A 22,159-nucleotide genomic window follows, 5' to 3' on the forward strand; every position below is an offset into this window, starting at 1 on the left:
CAACTGTAACATTAGCTAGCTAAATGTCAGTTGAGCTAGACAAATGCCCGGCTAGACAATAAGTAATTTGTAAGTATTTCTCCAGTTGGTTAGCTTGATGTTTAGTTTTTAACCACTGGCTTCAATGCTGGATACGTTTTTGCTTACCCTTCTCCCTGCCTTAACATGCAGTGCCGAGCATAGATTCTTAAACTTGGTAAAGTGCGACATCTTGTGATATTGTGAGTGTCATTACTCTGCCGTTGAGCGTTGAGCAGTTCTTTGACCAATCCGCAGAAAGAATACTGAGACGTCAAGAGATTAACCAATGAACGCTTGCGTCTTTTACAGCGAAAATGGCGTCCTTTGTATTGTGAAACGGAGGAGCTACAAACAAATATCTTTTATGTTTTGAAAAAAAGAATAAGCCAGGTAAGCATCAAATTTAGTAGTAACGCAGTACAGATTTTGTTTTATTTACTGCAACATTTGTGTGTTTTTGCAGGCAGCTTTATCTTAATTCTTCAGCTATGAATGACATCGACAGCTAACGGCTAACGTCAGCCAGCCAATAAATGAATAACGTAGCTAAAGTAAGCTAGACTGAGTGGTTTTGCATATAAAAGTTACCACAAAATAGCTTTAATGGCTATGTCTTGGAAACGTGGTATTATTTTTACCAGGATGAAGGTGGTCAATCTGAAGCAAGCCATTCTGCAGGCATGGAAGGAACGTTGGAGTGATTACCAGTGGGCCGTTAACATCAAGAAAAACTTTCCAAAGGGAGCAACATGGGACTACCTTAACCTTGCAGGTTAGAGGAAAGATCTTGAAGTTCCCCAGCCATCATGCTGATTATTTGACTTTACACCAGTTATGTTAATGTATTTCTATTGTGGCTTTAAATGTTGTTTGCGTATTCCAGAGGCCCTGATGGAGCAGGCGATGATTGGTCCTTCTCCTAACCCTCTTATTTTGTCGTACCTCAAATATGCTATAAGTTCTCAGGTGAGAGAAAAAGCAGTGTCATGAAAAATGGTGTAACTGAGCAGCAACAGTATTGATATTATTTTGTGAACGTTACCTTCTCTCTCCTTAGATGGTGTCTTATTCCAGTGTGCTTACAGCCATCAGCAAGGTAATTTATGCCTGATGAAAATTATGGCATCATGCACTTTACTATATGATACCAAGGGTTTTCATGAATGTGTCTCTTTTCTGATAGTTTGATGATTTTTCTCGGGAGCTGTGTGTCAAATCACTGTTGGAGATAATGGACATGTTTTGTCATCGTCTCAGGTATGTAAAATTATCCATGACAGTGTTGTCCTTCACTCGGATAACCTGCAATTTATCCAGAATGCTGCTGTTGAGGCTTTGGTCAGTGCTATAAGAAGTGATCATAACAAGTTAACCTTTAGTTTCAGAATCACCTTTTACTTATTGCCTTTGAATAATAACCATCAGCTACAGCTGCATACTATTAACTCATAAAGAGCAGCCCAGGATCTTTGGGCATGGGATCTTTTTATCTAAAAATAATGTTGTTGTTTTTTACTGCTTGCCTGCATGTTTGCTTAGTAAAGAAAATGTGAATTTGGTTTTGGGAAAGCCAAAGGTTTCTTCTCATTTAAGCCATCTCTGACTCACTGCTTCTCATCTTCGACTCTAAAGCTGTCACGGGAAAGCAGAGGAATGCATTGGGCTGTGTCGGGCCCTGCTGGGAGTGGTAGTGTGGCTGCTGCAGGGCTGTGCCTGGTACTGTGAGAGGCTGAGAGAACTGGGCCCATCAGCCAGCACAGAGACCAGTCTGAGAGCCTGCCAGGAGAGGCTTCATACTCTGATGAATAGCACCAAGAACAGAGCCCTGGTCCACATCGCTCGGCTGGAGGAACAAGGTGTTACGATTGTGGGGGTGCAAGTGTTTACATGGGAGTGTGCAAAATGCATTAGGGCACAAACATTATATTATTATATTATTAACTAAACTTAAAAAAAAATCATTTTCAGTCAAATCTTATTGTGCGTGATTGTTATGAGCCAGACATCTTACAGTGATTCTGCTGCTATTCCTCCACAGGTTCCTGGAGCAACGTAGAGCAATCAATGCTGAGAGTGACAGATGGCCTCGGCTGTGTATCCAACCAGACACTGAGAACTAAATTAGAGGAGAGCTTGTCACTAGTAAAAGGGTGAAGATTCCCACCTCATTCTTAAATATTGAATACACAGACATTTAACTTTGGTACAACGTTGCTCAGCCTAGACATGGCAATACTTATTTAAAGACCATCACAATCAGTCCTCGTCTTGCTAACTCTTCATTCTTTCATCAGTATTCCCCTGATGCTGTCTGTGCAGTCTGACCCTCTGCACCATGCCTCCTTCCCGTCAGTCCACGCCTTCATAATGCTGGAAGGGACCATGAATCTGACAGGGGAGACACAGCCACTGGTGGAGCAGCTGATGATGATCAAGAGAATGCAGGTGAGCATTTATGTACAGAGAAATCTGACTTCAGCTACTTTGCCTTTTGGCAGATAAAAAGTGGCAGGGAAAGGAAAGTGCTTGAAAAGTCTTTCAATACCTAGAAATTAATTTAGCATGATGGCAGTAAACTGAGTGGCCAGTGTCGTGGGTCTTGCTAAGAATTAAAAAGGGGACGGGAGAAGTCAAAGATCCAACTAAATCTAAAGAGTCCAACTTTCTCTGGAAAGAGCATGTGTTTTTAAAAGGAGACAATTTTTCATTTTGCCTTTGCCTTTGAATATATCCGTTTCTTCATGCAAGAATTCAGGCACACTTCACAAGTCATAATGAGACTGCTCTATTTTTACATAAAATCTTGCCTAATACTGCTGTAACTTTGGTTACAAAGGAACTTAAGGGTTTTCCCTGTTACACTGGCCAGATGTAAGGGTGTATGCCTGTTGTTATGTGTATTTTCCTCTCAAATTGTTTGTCCTCTGCAGCGAATCCCCACTTCTCTTTTTGTCCTGGAGATCTGGAAGGCCTGCTTCACTGGCCTCATTGAGTCACCAGAGGGCACAGAGGAGCTGAAATGGACTGCCTTCACATTCCTCAAAGTAAGATCTGTTTCAAAGATTATCACTGCTCCCTCTGTCTGCTTGTGATCTGCCTTTTGTCTGTCTTTCTTTTTTGCTTGGCCTGAGTGTTTATTGCCCTTTGACTGTAAATGAATGTCAAAAGTCAGTGCTGATGTTGGGCGATGACTGAACGTGATTAGTTTGTTCGTTTTCATTTTCTCTAAGTTTGTATTGTCAGTATTATTTCCACTTCATAGTCTTAGGTGGACTCTCTTTTGCCTAGATTTACTTTAGTTTATTGATGCTATTAAGTATATAAAGTGAATAATCCCATATCGGATGTAAATCAGTTTACCTTATTTCAAAGTATTGCCTCTGTGAGCTATAGCCACCAGTGACAGAACTACATAAGCGCTGTCACATCTATGCACATGCAACTCGACCGCTCTTAAAGAAATGCATTTCTTGTTTCTTTACGCTAGATCCCGCAAGTTCTGCTCCGACTAAAGAAGTATCCTCAGGGTGACAAAGGACAGGTAGAACAATTTACTCAGCAATGTTTTTCTAACAAATGGACACACAAACCAATCATGAGTATTTAGTATTGCCAAGCAGTCATAAAAAAAGCAATATCTCTGTGTTTTAAAATGTACCTTCACTGTCACTTTCTAACACTTTCCAGGACTTCATGGACGATGTGAATATTGCATTTCAGTACTTACTAAAGCTCACACCACTACTGGACAAGGCTGATCAGAGATGCAAGTAAGCGCTCCAAAATCTTGCTACACCCATCTTCACTGCCTGTAATCTCATCGCACGACATTCCAGATAAGAAAGCCAGCTAAATGCCTGATAAGCCAGCACCATGTGGCTTATAATTTTTCTTGTGCTTCTTCACATAGTTGTGACTGCCTCGGCATGCTCCTGCAGGAGTGTAACAAGCTTGGTCTGCTGTCCGATTCAAATACAGCCTGCCTCACTTCAAAACGGTACGGGTTCCCATCCCACAATGAACACACATGATGCAGAACATTTTTGGAAAAGGACTGTATCAAGAAGAACAGAAAGCCCTGTTTTCTGTATTTTTTTCTTTTTTTTCTGAACTCTTTTAATAAGATCATAGATGAAAGTTTTGTTCATCATATTCACACAGTACACCATATCCCCTCCACCCCTCCACCCCATCTCTGTCTCTCCTCTGCCCCTCCCTTCCTGTCCCTCTCCTCTTGCAAATTTGATTCAGGACCGCGGACAGGGAGTTCGCCCCAAGGCTAAAGACAGCAGAAAATGCTAACATCCAGCCAAACCCGGGTCTCATCCTGAGAGCTGAGCCCACTGTCACCAATATTCTCAAGGTGGAGCACCATAACCTGATCTAAATTGTACAGGGCATTCTCAGTCTGTTACAGTCTTGATGTAGTACTGGTTATTGATGGTCTGGTCAGGACTAAGTAGCGTTCAGAATGGGTACAGAATTACCCAAAAAGGTTCAGGGAATACCAACAGAAATTATATCACATGTATGCGACAGTGAAATTGAGTGATCCACAACCACTTGGTTAGGAATAAAAGAAAAGATTATATAATATGAAGGAAATGAATGAAACTATCTGATCTCAGAGGAAAAAATGAGAAGAGAATCAAAATTACATGCTAAGAAAGCACTATAATGAAGCTTTGTAAAAAGAACAAAGGATCATAACTCGTCCTTTCTTGTTCATTAGACAGTAGATGCAGACCACTCCAAGTCCCCTGAGGGCCTTTTGGGGGTCCTGGGACACATGTTATCTGGAAAGAGCCTGGACCTGCTCTTGGCCGCAGCAGCAGCCACTGGGAAACTCAAATCCTTTGCCCGGAAGTTCATTAAGTGAGTAAATGCAAGTTAAGACAAATAGTCCCCTTAGTCTCCATAATGAAGACTCTTATAACGACTTACAAACCAATTTACAAGCATGTTTTAAAGGGTGGCAGATTGTTCATGTTGCTGTGTTTACCCAGCTGGAAACTCCACTTGGCTCAGGAGGCTGAGTTTTAACAAGATGTTTCATATCTTGTAATGTGCTTTCTCATCAATTTGTTCTAGGCTTAATGAGTTTCCCAAGCACATCAGCGGCGAAGGATGTGAGTTCAAATACAAGAGTGACAAGTTCCAATGTTGGAATTTCTTTCCTCATTGACATATTATTTATTGAATGAGATACTAACATTGTTCCCTCCTCCTCTCCTTCAGCCAAGTCTGCGTCGGTACGGGCCCTGCTCTTTGACATCTCCTTCCTCATGCTCTGCCATGTGGTGCAGACGTATGGTTCTGAGGTTAGTTCATGGCAATTCAAGCGTGTGAGAAAAAAAAAAAAAAGAGTATAATGATGTTCAAAGGTACAGTATTCTGTGTGGATTTTACTACAAAATCAGCCTGCTCTTTCAGTGTAAGGCCACAAGATGTCCAGAGAGGGCTGTAAATAAGTGACCTAACATTTTCTGATTAAACCTAAATTGATTCATACAGTACGTGGCTGCCCTGTGTCTCTCCGTACCAGGTGATCCTGTCAGACCCCAGCCCGTCAGGGGAGACGCCCTTCTTTGAAACATGGCTGCAGACATGTATGCCTGAAGAGGGCAAGACTCTGAACCCAGACCACCCCTGCTTCAGACCAGAGCCTGGCAAAGTGGAGAGCCTGGTCACCCTGCTGAACAACTCCTCAGAGATGAAACTAGTGTAAGTGGCAGACCAATCTGTGATTAAAGAAGTTTGTTGTGCATGCTTTGTCCCATTTATGGTCGATCACTTAACATACTTTCCTTCACTGACAATTCCCCCCCCCCTCTTTTCTTAAGAGGGTTTTGCTCCTTTTCAAACCAGTAGTGGTACATTTTTATTTGAGTTTTTTTAGACCTCAGTTCTGCTTTTGATATTTTTATTTTATTTAAATACATTTTATGTAATGAAAATGTCTTAAACATGGCCAGCAGTGCTCTAAATATGGAACTTCCTCTGACATTCATCTGTTGTGAAAGTCAGGTGAAATGGCATGAAATCTGCCTCAGCACTCCAGCAGCCATCTTGGAAGTTCTGAATGCGTGGGAGAATGGTGTTCTTTCTGTGGAGGCAGTACAGGTCTGTTTAACTTTAATGTTCTTACTGTATTTTTTTTACTTTTTTCATCCTGTGACTGGAAATATTCTTGAAATTTCCTGAATATCAGTTACTCATATGATGGTCAGGCAGTACCGGCTACCTCCCTAACCATTAACCATGTCTAAGAATGTCTTCCTACATTTGTGTTGACTCATGACTCAAGTGAGCATGACGTATTCTGTGGAAATTGATGAATAACTATGTGTTAAGAACTTGCAACAGCAGTGACGTCCTAAAGTACTATAGATTTAGCTGACTTCTTGTTTTTCCCTTATCCGTTTAAGTTTTCATGTCATGCTATGTGGAAGGATGAGGTTTTTACTTCGATTCCTCTCTCCTTTGATCTTACGCCACATCCTTACTTCCTTTTTTTTCTTGCTGCTGTCTTCTCTCTCTGAGTGTAGAAGATCACTGACAACATCAAGGGGAAGGTATGCAGTATGGCCATCTGTGCGGTGGCCTGGCTGGTGGCCCACGTCAGGATGCTGGGGAGGGATGAGCGGGAGAAGCCCCAGACTATGATCCGTCAGCTTGTAACCCCGCTGTATGGGGAAAACACTCTGCAGTTTTACAATGAACGGTAAAAACGGCTGAAAAACACACTTACACTTCACAACCATAGCCCATGATCAGATGTAGCAATTATGTCCTGTCTCCCCCCACACTCTCACCAGCGTGATCATTATGAGTTCCATCATGGAGCACATGTGTGCTGACGTCTTCCAACAAACGGCCGCGACGCTGCGCCCCCCAGTGGAGGGCCAGGAGCCGATCCCCTACCGCAACCTGCTGCCGGCCAAAGACCCCATCCACATGGCCCTCAGCAAGCAGTTCCAGACGGTGCTGCGCAAAGGCTGGGTGGACAGCCGGGCCCTGCATCTGTTTGAGAGTCTTCTCAACATGGGAGGGGTCTTCTGGTTCACTAACAATTTGGTGAAGGTAGGAGGACCAAAACTTACCTGACTGTTTACCGATTATCAAAATAGTTGGCTTCATCTACTTTTCCTTGTGTATTGTTGTATATGTGGGCAAGACACCATGAATGGACTCATACTCATAAACTCCACATGGCACCTTTTTAAGATAATGAAAACTCAATCTTACGGTATCAAAGGCGGATGCAAGGAGACTTTAACTAGGGTATGGCCAACAGTCCGATTACTCAATGTGTGTAATCGGAGCACTGCGTCTTATTTCAGGAGCTGCTGAAGGAGACTCGACAGGAGTGGGCCAATCGGGTGGCGGAGTTACTCTACAGCATCTTCTGCCTGGACACTCAGCAGATCACGCTCACCCTGCTGGGTACCATACTGCCCGACCTGCTCACAGACTCCGCCCACTGGCACAGCCTGGCAGACCCCCCCGGAAAGGCACTGGCCAAGTAAGAGAAGCTTAATACTTTGATGTTGAGCAGGTTTTTGTATTTTTTGGAGAATCTGGTGTCAACTTTACTGTCCCGATAACTCCTCAGGTTGTCTGTGTGGTGTGCACTCAGCTCTTACTCCTCTCACCACAAAGGCTCGTTCTCAGCTCGTCAGCGCAAAAGGCAGCGGGAAGATATTGAGGTAAAACAGCCACAGAGGGCCGTTTATGTGTCTTAAGAGCTGCGTATTATGTTAGTCACGGAAATACTATTTACAGCATGAGAAACTGAGATGTTGAAGTGTGTGAATACTGTGATCTAATTCCTTTATAATTGAGACTGACACTAACAATTACTATTATTTCTATGATCTCTAATACAATGTAATCTAACATATATGTTATTGGCTGCAGGACTACAATAGCCTCTTTCCCTTGGATGACACTCAACCCTCTAAACTCATGCGTCTGCTTAGCTCCAATGAGGATGAGCCTGTAGCCCTTTCCAGTCCAGGTCAGTCTATTGATGTCTAGGTTTTAATACATGGTCGAATTATGTAGCCTGTTGCCTTTCAGTAGCTTGTCTGTCAGTCTGAGCTGGGGATTATGCAAATACCAGATGGTTTCCAAAAGCAAATGGACTTTCTATGGCCCTGTTACCAGCATGTTGCTTCTTGTAAGCACTTTTAGCTGAAACAGAAAAGCACTAATAAGCTTTAAAGCATAAACCTTAATTATCTGCTGAGCGTCTTACCCGTCAGCAGGTTCTGACTTGAGCACTGACTGTCTAATGTCAGTACTAAACAATAGGAAGTATTGTATTGTGATTCCAAACATCTCTTTTCAATCTGCTATCAACATGACTGACAAAATTCAGGCTATAAATACTAAGACTGATAACATTCAGACTATCAGATTTGAGAATTTTACGCTTTTTTCCAGTTTAGCTACAGCTACATAAGGAAATCCCCAGACAGGGTTTCAGAGATCAGCATGCTGCATGACTTATGAAAAAAATGTATGAACTACTTTTCTAGGTGTAATTGAGAATGAAACTTAGATAAGTGTTCCCACAGTCAAATGAGCTCAACCTATTCCATTGAAAAGACAAGTAATTTTGAAACTGTTTCTGCTTGACACATAGTTTCTGCTTGACACTTAAATCTATTTATACCTGCAGCTATAAATTAAAATACTGCCCTTACTTTTGGTGTAATGTGAAAAGGACTTTTGTTTTGAATGTATGGATAATAAAATCTGCACCCTTCTTCTTTATAAGAAAATTGAAACGTGTCTAACAAGGTTATTTTTGGAACAACATAAGATTATGTAAGATGGCAGTGGAAGGAAGCCTTTTAGACTTTCACAACCTTTAGTCAAGATTGCGTTTTGTCAACCACCAACAGAAAACTTCAGAACTTCCCTGTTGACGTTGTGTTGTTGCATGTCTCAAATGACCAAATAAAATGAAAAAAAAACTCTGTTTCTCACGTCATGTGTTATCTCATAGGAGACCGATCCATGAGCAGTTCCCTCTCTGCCTCCCAGCTCCACACTGTCAACATGAGGGACCCTCTCAACCGAGTCCTGGGTGAGAACTCTGCTCTGTACGCCTCCATTGTGACCTCCTTTATGAATAAAGTAGATGTATAGGTGACAAATTACAGCAAACTCTTGAATAAATGAGAGAGGACACATAATGAATGCAGATGCTTCCATCGAGGGCACAAGGGGTCAATGAATGAATGAATCACAGTCACCAGATCTCAAATTCTGCAAGTCCAGTTGAACATCTACATTATGGGAGGTTTTGGACAGCTGTGTTAGATATTATAATCAAAACACTAATTGATTGTTGGTTTTCAGGTTGAGTAAACTTTTATAGTTAATGTAATTGTTATTAAGAAAATGTTTTTGTTATCCAAGTTAAACTAAATTGAATGCTCTGAACCGGCTCAGGCTTTTCCATGACCACCAACATCATGATTGTATTTGAATGGAAGTAAATCAAGATTGCCCATCACCTCCAGGAAAACGCCAAAATGTGATTATTCAACCATGACAATTCACACCACCTGCTCTCTTCTCCTCTCCTCAGCCAACCTTTTCCTCCTCATTTCCTCCATCGTGGGCTCCAAGATGGCGGGACCTCACACCCAGTTTGTACAGAGTTTTATGGAGGAGTGTGTGGACTGCCTGGAGCAGGGAAGCCGCGGAAACATCCTGCAGTTTATGCCCTTTACCATGGTGAGTTATGAGCGGGGAAGAAGAAACTGGGAGGGGAGATAGACGGGGAGATAAGGAGGTAGAGGGGTGGCTGTTGCATCAGACAGTATTGGAAAGGGGTTTGGAATTTCTTCTGTTTGTTCTGCTGGTTGGGAACACATTTTTAAGGATGAGTGCTTTTCTTTCTAAGAGAGGCAGAAAGAATGTAAGGGTCAAGTGCGTTTGAGTTGTTGAGTCACTCTGTTACTGTTGTGTTACTCTCGTGTTTTTGTGTGGGCTTGTAACCATAAGCCTGTTCACAGTGCCTTCCGGCAGAGGAAAATTTAAGTGGTTTTTGATCTAGTCACACAACCACAGTTTGAAGTAGAAAATGGAGGTTTCCATGGGTGAAAATGTTTTGTTCAAATATTTTTTTTTATATAATAAAAGTGTAAATGACATGTTCGTGCAAGAACCAACATGCCCAAAACCAGACCAAAGGCCAAAACTTCCTCTAAATAACCATGACCAGATTTCTTTGTGCCTTGAGCAACATGATGCCTGTTGAACGCCCTTTTCGGACACACTACAGCTGAATAATCACACGTTCTTTGTCTTTTTGGACATCCAGGTTTCTGAGCTGGTGAAGCTGCCTGCTCTGGCCAAACCCAAAGTTGTCCTGGCCATCACTGACCTGACTCTGCCGCTGGGGAGGAGAGTAGCTGCCAAAGCCATCTCTGCCTTGTGAACTGTGGGTTCAAATTTACCTCCGTACTAAACTGACCCCCCTGTTGGGGGGGTACAAACCCAACTTGATATTTTAACTTGCGCTGAGAGTTGCTCTGAACCTGGCTAGATCGTCCATTTAAAGGGATTGTCTTTGTTGGAAAATAACATGTTTATAACCATGTCTCTGTAAACACTGTTTTGCTATGTTTTTTTATGTTCTTTTTCACACTTAAAAAAATGTGTAAATAAGCTTTAAAATAAAATCTCTCCATAATGAAGATCAGCTGTTTCTGTCTGCCCGTATTTGCTTACTCGAAGAGGGTTTCCTTTATTGTATGTTTAAGGTCATACTATGGTTACGTTTGGTCATATTTGGAAGTTACGATAACCTGAGATCTGACCGCTGTGATCACAAACCGGGAGTCAGTTGAATGATCACATGCTAGCGAGGCTGCCACATGACACTACGTACAAGGGATTTGGACCTTCCTTTGAGTGACAACCTCGTGGCCAGCAGACAGTCCCTCACCACTTTCAACACTTCCTCGAGGAAATCTGTCTGACAGAGTGGCAGAAATAAGGACACAAAAGCCACTATTTCACTTTTAGTTGCACTTCTCGATTACAGTATTAGCTTTGCTGGGATTTTACAAATAATTACATTGATGAGACAGTGTGCTTCAGCGTAACCCAGTGCTGGATGTGTCATTCTGCATGGTCATTGACAAAAAGGAACAATTCCCTTTTCAGGACAGTGGGTTTTTATTGAAAAATGGGAAAACACAAACATGTGCAGTGGTACTTAAAATATGATTCATACAAAAATAATTAGTTTCATTTAATCATTTTACAATATGTATAAATAGTCCTTAATGTGCCCCCAACCCCCTAAAATGAATGTATGAATGTTAACAGTTGATGAAGTTGATAAATGTCCTGTTTTGCTACACATTAAACTCTGCTATGGATAGAATTGTAAGTATAATTTTTGGACTAGACTGGAGGTTATTTTCAGTTATTGCTATATAATGTAGACTTAATGCAGTACTTTCAGTAGAGGTCAGTGGACCTGTGTTAAAACGGAAGTTGAGTCAGGTGTCAATGAAAAGAGGACTGAGGGATACCACAGCTTTGTTATCAAAAATAAATTCCCTAAATAAATATTCCATAAATAAATATATAAATATAAATAGATACAAATAATAAATAATCTTTTAACAGATAAATAAATTAATGCCCTAATAAAAAAATCGAGCCAAAAGCAGTCAGAGTATGGCACCCATGGTTCAGCTCTCTGTCTCCCCCTGATTGCTCTGGTCCAGATTCCTGAGGAAGCGGACTACGTCCTGCCCAAAGGACTGGAGCTGCACCAGAGTCAGGTGTGCCGCCACCTGAACCTCATACTCCCCTGGCAGGCGCAAGGCCACAGGGCTTGGTGTTGGCACAGCCTCTGCTTGGAGCCCTTTCAGCATCTGCAAGGCACACGAAACTACATCATAAAGGTGCCTAATAATGAGGATAACTTGTCAAGAAAAACTGTGATCTAGAAGTATTCCACTACCTTATTGATCTGAATGACAAGGTCTCTGATGTCAGCCATCAGCCCCGTCACTTTGTCTTTGTTTTCCAGACGAGGAGAGACGGAGCTCAGCAAGGCCCGGTGCAGCTGGAGACCCTCAGACATACGTCTCAAGCTGGTCTCCTAGTAAGAAAGAATACCAGAAAACTGGTCATGTTGTCTGTTTGTTTAACCCTTGTTTAATTTACAGAATTATTCCCTTCGAAGATGCTTACCAAAGTGAAGTCCTCTGACACAACTCTGAGTACAGGAGCAGAGGGGATGCCAATGTTGGACGCCATTATCACAAGCTTTGAATTGTCTGAGGAATTGAGCTGAAGGGTCTGTGGGAGAGACGTAACATAGAGATGTTATGGATAGATTGCAGCTTGGCATGCATGAAACATTACCTGGATAAGCTCTTGAAGGCCTTTTTACTTGCAAAACGCATAAATCCTTCATGAAACAGCAGCTGTGGCAGAAATACTTTCCCAAGTCTGAACTACTTCAGTACAAGTCCAGACTTTGATTGATGGCTGGTTCATTTTAGCAGTTCACTGGTTTCATTACTGCTTAAACTGGTCCTATACATGCTACAAGTTGCACTGTACTAACTAATAATAATCAATCACGGTTATTTACTTTATTCACAACTTCTCAGATATATAATGCACAGCGACTGCGGCATAGCTGATCATTTAGTAATAAATGAACACATTTTCAGACACGAACTCAGTAAACAGGCTTTCAGACCAACAACAGAGAGAGCACAGAGCTCTGTATCGGGCTCCATCGTGCAGAAGCCCTTTTATGGGCTCATAGGCAGATGAATCGCCCGCAGCAGTCTTAAAGCTCTGCGTAATATATACCGGATCATAACGACACACTGCGCGGCCAGGACGCGTCTCACCTCAGTGTGAATGCAGGATTTGTGCGTGTCGGGAATGGAGAGCAGGATCTTTTGTATTAAGCTGCGGCTCCTCTGCACGATCTCCTGAGACTGCGGATCCTCAACAAGTGCGCTCCTCTCCGGCAGAGGTGCGCTGCGGGCGGAGGTGGCCATGTAGCAGTGGACGGCGAAAGCTGCAAGAGGGGAGAACAATCAAATGCGTCCCCGTCGAGGCATCAAAACAATCCCTTTTATACATCCACCACAGAGTGTGTGTGTGTGTGTGTGTGTGTGTGTGCGTGAGAGAGGGGCAACAGGCGGAACAAAGCCTGGCTCTCTCCTCAGCAGCTCCTCCGTGCTGCAGCACTGGGCTCGCCCCCCCCCCCCCTCAGGCTAAATAGCTGCATGAGTTCAGAATAGTCACTGTAATGTGAAACCCGAGCCAAAAGTAACTCCAGCAGTTAAACATAGCGAATATGACAGTTTGCGCAGATGTAAACTTACAACAGATGTACTATTTAGTCCTTAAAACAGGTCCAGATGCTTAAATATGAGCTAAAAGCAGTTCGATAATCCTGAATATCTTCTTGTGGCTCATCTCCAGGCTCTGTGCTGTGTCCGGACATGATCAGCAGAGAGAACAGAAAGCAACATTTTACAAGCGTTACCTCACCACTACTCACCAATTAGGATGTTCATGGCCTCTGTTGGGAAATGCATTTAAGTATTGACCTCAGCTGGACACTATCCATTATTTATAGGTCAGAAACATATATATAGTTCCATGTAGAGGGGTTTCCCATTATTTGTACAGTGTCATTATGAGTGACAGGATGTTTCCATGAAATTTACACATTTAAATTCAAAGCTCTGCCATTCTTTGTAAAGAAGCCTGATTTACGTGGATCCCACTTGTGGAATTAATAATAATGATATATTGAATTTAGCCTAAGCACAATATTGGATTTTTTTTGTTAATTAACAATTTGGGTCTCAAAATAATAAATAATAATAAACTCTTTTCTCTACTTTTCTCCATTTTTTATAGCATCTTTTAAACAAAATCATCCACAACACCATACCATCAAATAAAACAAAATAGTAAAACAAAGACGATTTATTGAAATTAATGAAAAATAAAAGAGTGAAAGAGGTTAAAATAAAGATATACCAGAAGGATGAAATAACAAAATATAATGAAAATAAAAGGGTGAAAGTAGTAGTTTCAACATAAACCTCCAAAGTAACACAATTCAAGAATTTCATTTTGGGAACTAGAATTCATAGATCACTGGTTTTCTGTATTAATGTAACCGTTTGTAGTTTAAGTTGCACAAAATTATCTAAGTCGTGTATGAAGAAACCAAGAGGAAACAGGCATTTCCTCTGACAGCAGTTAGAGGGAAATGGAAATGGAAAGTGCTTAATTGCTTTAATCACAGTGTTCGCTGAAATGTAGGATTTTTGGGAGGAATCTTGTTGTTTTCTTGTGATGTGTGAGTGTTTTTGAGTCATCATGATTCTTCTTTGCAGAATGACTTGTGACATCTTACACGTTATATAAGACATAAATATTTGCGATGAATGATGAAATGGGAGTGTACATACACAGCTGTATTGGCCTGGCAGTAATGGAACAAGCAGCTCACTGACAAACCTCAAAGAAGATTATTATGACATGTAGATTGATTTTTAGATTGTGGCCCCTGATAAAAACGGCAATGCTTGACAGAAACAAGAGTGCCATCTGGTGGACTTAAGTGTTTTACAAAATAAACCTCAGCTGTGATGTCACGCTGCAAAAAGTCTTATACTTGCATTTCATTCACAAATCTCAAAGTTCAAAGTGCAGTGAACAACAACAGTCACTAAGGTCATAAATTGTCAGGAAGATTTTAAAAACAGTGGCATATCACTAGTTTATCTGATACAAATGGCTTTCAGTTCACCCGTGCTTTAAAGGAATAGTTTGATATTATGGGAAAATACTCATGTCTGTATGCTAAATATGAAGCTATCACCAGGAGATAGTTAGCTTAGCTTAGCATAAAGACTGGACGCAAGGGGAAACAGGTAGCCTGATTCTGTCCAAAGATGAACAAATCTGCCTACCAGCACCTGTAAAGCTTTTCGTTTTGTTTGTTTAATATGTACAAAAACCTGAAGTTGTGGCTGTGAGGTCTCCAGGAAGTCACTGCCCCCGGCCAAGAGATATACCCGTACATGAATCCCTAAAAGACCACAACGTGTCTGTTTGTACACTTACATTTTTGTACGGATTAAACAAACCAGATAAAACCTTAAAATGATTGAACTTAAGGGTGCTGGTAGGCTTAGATCTTTTACATTTAGACACGGCCAGGCTAGCTGTTTCTCCAGTTTTTATGCTAAGATAAGCTAACTGGCTGCTCCATTGTAGCAGATCGGCTTGCTTCATGCTCTGACACGGGGCCCCTTGATCAGTCAGTGTAGCTATGTTACATCTGGCCATGCTTGATAGGCTGTAAAGTGAAGCCGTCAAATCTGATCCCTGAAATACACACTGGTCTGATCTCCAATCAATCCTTCAGATGAAAGGAGGGCATTATTCACTGCTGAGGCCTCGCTCTATGGCCCGTCAATGACCCAGTTAGAAACACTATTTGGTTGTAGCTGTGGAACAATGTGCTAAATCGCATTTGGTTGGTCAGGGAAAGGCTGCAAAAGCATGTCCTGTATTTTTAACCCTTGGAGGCATGCACCCTGATGCCATAGTTCATCCATAACACAGTGTCACCTTTGTATCCGTTGTATCTGCTTGTTACAGAGCTCTCACTACAACAAGTGGAAAGATAGCGGGTGCACAATTTCCATTAGTTTTACGATGCTATGTTTGGAGCCTGTGAAAGCCTTGCGGAATTTGAAATATGGTTCTGCTTGGATGAACAATGCTTGGCTCTTCAACAGGCATTTGGAAGGGACTGAAAAGGTCAAGAGAGGCTTTAAGATAACAGGCAAGGTGAGTATCCTCAGTGACAACAGAAAGGGGTTTTACATTCATTAGGGTTAATCCTGGGTCCTGGGACCACATCAAATTTTCACTAAAGGTGTTGATTTCAAATGTTCTCTGCTTTTGAAAGATAGCTATTGTTCATCTGCAATAATATTAGTAGATAAGGAGCTGCCCTCTAACATTCTTGTACTGAAAGCATTTGGACTAAAGGAACTGGTGTTACCTCAGCTTAACATTAGCACTAGTGTTTATGCAGAACATCAATCCTGTGAACAGAAAAATTTGCCCTCTGGTGTGGAAATACCGCATGTTCCCATTTGACACTTCTACAAACTAAAGTGTATATCATAAACTGCTTGTTAAGATGATATGCACTGCTGATCATGGGTCAGATTCAAACACAGCAACAGTTGTCACATGCGGTGAGAGTAATGCTGAGCTGTTCTGACCCTCTGGAAATGACTGAAACAAGAAATTGCAAAATGTGTTTAATATGGAATGTGGACCCAAGCGGGCGGATATGTGGCGATATCTGATCTTCCTGGGAGGAAGGAGGTTCGGACAGGAGTGCGCATTACTCAGGAAATGATTTCCCAGACTATGACTTGTAGTTCCATAAAAAAATCTGACTCAGATACAAGACACCATCATCAGCTGAATTTGACATATCAGTACACCGCTCATGTACATCTATACAGGTTGAAACATTTAATGAGAACTCCCCCATGTATTCTTCACGTACCTGGTTTTACAAAAGATGTTCAGTCGCTGAGGATATATCCAGATTGAGAATTTTAACCTACATTAAATTTATGTCATACAGTTTAGTAGTATCTCAATCTAGATGTAGGTTTATTGTCCACAGGGCATTTTTAAACATACATATCCACATACTGTGCAATAGTTATTTATACATATGCCATTCGTATATAATGCTCATTAAACCCGTCAGTACTCACATGTTGTTTCCTGTGCTTTAGCTATGCATAGTTTATCCATGTATAACAGGCATCACACTCATTCATGTCTATAATACAATTGTAATATCCATTTACTGTGTAATAGCTGTGTAAGCAACCTCTTGTACATTGGTGTATGACATTTCAACTTGACATTTTGACATTCTGTTATGTTACATACTGTATGGTAATACTCATATATGGGGATTCTTAATGAGATCACTGGAAATACTGTTGTGTGCATTAGTATGCTCAAACAAGGCTGGATTATCAACCCGGCAAAGTGGACCACCACTCTGCAAAGTGATTGTGATGTACTTTGTTGGTGTAATTAGATTTAGATTAGATTGCGATTTTGTTGTATCACTAAAACACAATAAAAAAATGGAGATGATTCTATCATTTTTGACCGAATCTTGAGGCCGTTTTATAGACGGGCCCTGTGTCAATTCTAGTTTAATACCTTTAATATTTCAGTTGATAACATGCTTACATGGTACATTTTCTTAAACAAACATTCTTACATTGTTCTTAAACAAGAGTTTAATCCAATTTTCACATATTAATTTACAGCAAACCTAGGGCAGATAGCGGTCCTATTGGTCTCTGGGACTCCAGGCAAAATGGCTTGAGGGAGCAGGTGTGCAGGGGCCTTAACAGGTTCAGTGTGCTTCTAGAGTGTACTGTGTGTACAAAAGCATATTTGACTAATAAACGCTAATTTTAATGTGAAAACATTAAGATAAAGGTATTTGTTTTCCTCACACTTGCCCACTTGCCACAACAGGGGGAGCTGTGTGACACAAAATGAAGCCTGAAACAGTTTTTTCTCCTTCGACAGCTCTAATCATCTGTCTTTCGTCTCCGGATCACGCCCTGGAGGACACCAAAAAAAAGGAGACCATCACAGAATATTGACACTCACTAAAGGATGTCATTGTCACTCTTCTCAGATGAAGCATATCAAGTGTCACTTACCTTTTTTGGCTAAAAGAGGAAATCAGGTGCCCATGCTGGCCCTCACTGGGAGCCTGGAAACATTTTCACCTGCAACCCAATCCCAAACAGGGCAGCGCTCTGTGGGATTGGATGCGTCACCTTATCCCCCACTTTGTGTCCCATTACCCAGCAGTTGTAATGCTCACACCAGTGTAACGTGTCCAAGGTAGCAGGCGGGGCAAGCTGAGCTGGCCTGAAATTTAAATTAACCTCAGCGACATTTATGTGTGCTGGGGAACAGAGGTGTTACATTACCAGAACCCTCACTCCTGCCATGCACACACACCTGTCGTACATACAGGTGAACAAAAGAATGTGTGCGCTCACATACATTAGCTGAAAGAAATACAGAGTCACACATGCCTGTCACTAGTTTTATGTTTATCTCCTCTAGTGGTGAACCAGCTCCCTTAACAGTGGCTGGTTTCAAAGCCACGGTGAGAGTCTCTTATCAGAGGAAAGAGGGAAGGAGGCAGCTGTGTGTGTGTGTGTGTGTGTGTGTGTGTGTGTGTGTGGCAGGAAATGTCAGAGAGAGAGGCTTACCATCTATTTTTCAGTACTGTTGAACCTCCTGCTCGTCATGGGAGGCTGTACCTAGGCTTCTTTAAGATTAACTCTGTCAAGATCAATATCATTGTTTTCTGTAAAACAAACTCAGCCCAGAAACTATGGACCATGGACACCGTCGAGCACAAACCACTTCTGAATTGGTACTTCTGATAAGAGGAAAACAGAAGAAATTAATTAATAAGTGGTTTAGTGAAAGCTAAACCTTTATTGTCCATTGTCACTTTTCCTCTTCTTCTGGGAAACTTCTTGAAGATTGATATCACTCTCATGTCTGTACACAAAATTAGAAGCTATAGCTAGCAACCAGTTAGCTTAGTTCAGCATATAGACTGGAAAAAGGGGGACACAGCTAGTCTGGCTCTATTGAAAACAATCAGCACGGCTAAAGCTCATTAACTAATTACTAATCAATGCTTTATCTTGGAACGGATTACACAAACGAGCTTTAGAGGTGCTGGTAGGGGGATTTTGTTACCTTTGGACAGAGCCGGCTGCTACATATTTATTGTGCATACCCGACAGTGGTATTAATCATCTCGTCTAACTCTCTGCAAGAAAGCGAATACGCGTATTTCCCAAGATGTCAAACTATTCTTTTAAAGGCTGAGTGCTGCCTTTGGGAAAGAGGCAGTTGGAGGATGAGGTGGAACTGACTTTGGCTGCCACTGTGAGCGCTCTGGACCCTCACCAGGCAGCCCAAGGGTATTTGGAAAGTGCTTTACCCATGCAAGGGTGAGCCAGGCAGCAGAGAAGGGGGCAGCTGATCCCCTGGGGCATTCTCCCCTCATTTCTCCTCAAGAACTGGGTCACACAAGATGATGGGTGCATTCCCAGATTTTCTGCTCAAGTGTTTTGATGGCCATCGTAAATCATTTAGTGGTCTTGCTCTGCTCTAGAGGCATTTGTGTGTCTGACACAGGGAAGTCCTTGTTGACAAACCATTTCCCACATCTTAAACATCAAATTTCATTATTTAAGACTGTACCGGGTTACCTTCATCTGTGGAAAAGACAAGAGCATATCATCTCAGAGCACAGTCTAATGTGGATTAAATTATGTCTCCACTCAAACACATCTCCCTTTTTGTGGTCTCGGTTTGTATTTCCAATTTGATCAGAGGAGACACAAATGCATCTTCCTCTTTGCCACGGTCTGCTGATATAGGAGATTCACATCCCTGGCATCTCTTTCAAACGGATCAGCAGGTCATGGCCCCATAAATGTCATTTGGAAAACCCATGGGAGTGACCGCATCAGACAATATGGCTCCCAGAGGCACCCTGTGTGCTCATTAATGGCATGAGAGAGAATGAAAAACAGCACAGTGGAAGAGGACCTGTCTAGATAACCAAGTATGATCATGAAGGACTCCTCTGTGTTCCCTTAATTACACTGGGTGAAGAGGTGGGGTGCTTGCTGAAGGGCTTTTCTTATAATAATCTCAAAATATGAGAAACTTGTCCCTGTTTAGATGATAAGTCTCCCGCTCCCTCTCTTTTTCTATTCCATGACAGCTGAACTGCAGTAACCTCTAATTATCTGCTTCTCAAATCAGCCTTTTCTGACAATTAGACAATATTGCACACAGGGTAATTGGCTTGTGACTGAAGACTGGCATGTCAATATTAGCATATTATGCAGTAATTCCAGAGCTGCAGTGTGTTTCTGACACCAGGTAGGCATTAAGTGCCATGACTTTGTAAAGTTTGCTTCTGTCAGGTAGCAAACAGGACTCAAATCTTCCATCACAGCTGGATGATGATGAGTTTTGGTTTGTTCCCTCCTCACAACATCCCACGTCCCTGCATTTTTTTAATACTTTCAATGGGCTGACATGGACAAACCTATCAGGAAAATGGCAAAATAAAAGAAAATGATGTGTCTCTGTGTGTGCATTGTAGAGTGCTGTGTGCTGTATAGATCATGTAGGGATCCCACTGGTTATGGAGTTCAGCTAGCAGGGGTTTCCTGTGAAATACTCTTAACATGCAGAGGCAGCTTGGAGGTTTGCGGTTCTCATCAGTATGGAGCGCTGGTACAGTAGCTTCTATAAAAAAACATCACAGAATAACTGATGAGTACTTCATCACACAGCAATCTGATTCATCAGCATAGTGAGCTGAATATGCATTTGCTAAAGAGGGATTCAGATTATGGATGCTGTATGTATTTTTTCATCTTTTGTGAGACCAGTTGAGTAAGAAAACCCCCCAAAACAACCATTTAAATGGAAAACATCATTTTACTTCAAATATACTGGTGAATACCGTAAGGGTTTTAATGGGAAACACTTGTACATGGAGTTCCTCATTCTAGTGTTGCCTTTTCCCATTGTTCATGTTGCTGTTTGATCGTCTGTGTGTGAGCGAGGCGCATCAAGGTGCATGCACCACTGGATAAATCCCATTTGTATCCCATATTTGGAGTTTGCCAAAAACATGCCGCTGCTTTTTCTTCCTTAGTGCGCAGACTAGACCATCAACTCAGCCAACAAAAACTCCTAATGGACCACTGAAAGATGAATTATTGATCTGAGCTAGGTTGCATCAGCCTGGTTTTCTTGTGCAAGCACATGTTTTGTTGTCCACCTTTACTCTGTGTGAAAAACCATCTGAGACTGATGATGACCGTGTAGTTGCAGGCTGTAGCTCCGTCCTGGTTGCTGTGGGTTACCACTTCAGGTCCCATGTGTTGCTCCATCAGCCCTATACTACAGTACTAATGGTGGAAGACTCCTCTGACTTGCCCTGTCTGCTGGGCAACGACTTGAGATACTCCAGGTGTCTGCGGGCGTCCTCTTGATTAGCCCTGACATAGTAGACCAGGTAGGAGATGACCATGGTGAACCAGCCAAACATGACGACCAGCGTGGCCACATCTGTAGTCCTCTTCATCACCACACATAGGTCTATGTCTGGTGCCAACAGGAAGGCAAGTCCTTGAACTCCTATTTCCTTCGGATCTGAAGTGTGGCACACAATGCCCGTCAGCGACGCAGGCTCCAGGTCCACACGGGGCATGGCCATCTGCAAGTTGCAGTCACAATGCCATGGATTGTTTGTTAGATTGGCGCGAGACCGCAGGCCCTCGAAGGCGTCAGGGTTAAAGTTTTCTAACTTGTTAGAAGAAAGGTCTAGAAACTGTAGTGAGGAGCCCAGGCCTCTGAATGCCCCTGGTTCTAACTGGCTTAAGTTATTGTGTGATAGATCCAGTTCAACCAGGTGGGGCAAACCTGCAAAAGCATTCGTTGGGACTGTAGTGAAGAGGTTAAAGTCCAGGTAGATGCGTCGCGTGTCGTTGGGGATATCCTGGGGGATCTCTGTGAGCTGCAGATTGCTGCAGCGCACCGTCTTGCCGCTGCTCTCGCTCTCAGAGCAGTAGCAGCTCTTGGAGCAACTGGTGGCAGCATGGTGGAAACAGAAGGTCATTAGCACCAAGCTGTGCAGCAGCAAACACATGACCACTGAGTGGCGCAGTAGCCAGTCTGCAAGTAGGGACATCGTGGGATACGGGCATGCTCCAGGAAGGACCACCTGGGCGCAGGAGGTGAAGTCTGCATCAACCTCCCCAGTAGCTGTTGAGCCTATTACATAAAAACAACAGAAAATCACATTAGCAGTGGTGGGAAGATCATGATAATGATATCATGCCAAACATGGGTGATTAACAATGTTCTTCAGAGTCCATGGTGTTATTTAACGGAGAAATGGGGGGTTACAGTAGCTTGTCTA

At 42.2% G+C, this 22,159-nt stretch overlaps 3 protein-coding genes across 3 annotated transcripts; 1 reads left to right on the top strand and 2 right to left on the bottom strand.

Annotated features, from left to right (window-relative positions):
- The first annotated feature begins 353 nt into the window (after window positions 1–353).
- On the top strand, window positions 354–10,720 carry med24 (mediator complex subunit 24). The gene is made up of 26 exons (XM_070926967.1): window positions 354–411; window positions 663–793; window positions 905–987; window positions 1,079–1,117; window positions 1,205–1,278; window positions 1,654–1,877; window positions 2,060–2,171; window positions 2,316–2,466; window positions 2,952–3,065; window positions 3,509–3,562; window positions 3,709–3,791; window positions 3,932–4,018; window positions 4,273–4,384; window positions 4,754–4,896; window positions 5,113–5,150; window positions 5,260–5,342; window positions 5,567–5,745; window positions 6,045–6,144; window positions 6,570–6,745; window positions 6,840–7,104; window positions 7,365–7,546; window positions 7,637–7,730; window positions 7,942–8,041; window positions 9,038–9,118; window positions 9,626–9,774; window positions 10,364–10,720. Exons 2-26 carry the CDS (start codon window positions 664–666, stop codon window positions 10,478–10,480), a joined length of 2,970 nt encoding a protein of 989 aa, XP_070783068.1. The 5' UTR covers window positions 354–411; window position 663; the 3' UTR covers window positions 10,481–10,720.
- Window positions 10,721–11,709: 989 nt separating this feature from the next.
- csf3a (colony stimulating factor 3 (granulocyte) a) lies at window positions 11,710–13,206 on the bottom strand. Its single transcript, XM_070927661.1, has 4 exons — window positions 12,930–13,206; window positions 12,256–12,363; window positions 12,023–12,163; window positions 11,710–11,933 (listed from the first exon to the last, which is right to left on the bottom strand). The coding sequence occupies exons 1-4, from the start codon at window positions 13,080–13,082 to the stop codon at window positions 11,748–11,750; spliced, it is 588 nt and encodes a 195-aa protein (XP_070783762.1). The 5' UTR covers window positions 13,083–13,206; the 3' UTR covers window positions 11,710–11,747.
- A 7,927-nt stretch (window positions 13,207–21,133) lies between these two features.
- Window positions 21,134–21,928, bottom strand: lrrc3ca (leucine rich repeat containing 3Ca). The gene has a single exon (XM_070927541.1). It carries the CDS (start codon window positions 21,926–21,928, stop codon window positions 21,134–21,136), a length of 795 nt encoding a protein of 264 aa, XP_070783642.1.
- Between the last annotated feature and the right edge of the window lie 231 nt (window positions 21,929–22,159).

The sequence above is a fragment of the Enoplosus armatus genome, chromosome 20 (genome assembly GCF_043641665.1).
Source record: "Enoplosus armatus isolate fEnoArm2 chromosome 20, fEnoArm2.hap1, whole genome shotgun sequence".
Classification (NCBI taxonomy): domain Eukaryota; kingdom Metazoa; phylum Chordata; class Actinopteri; order Centrarchiformes; family Enoplosidae; genus Enoplosus; species Enoplosus armatus.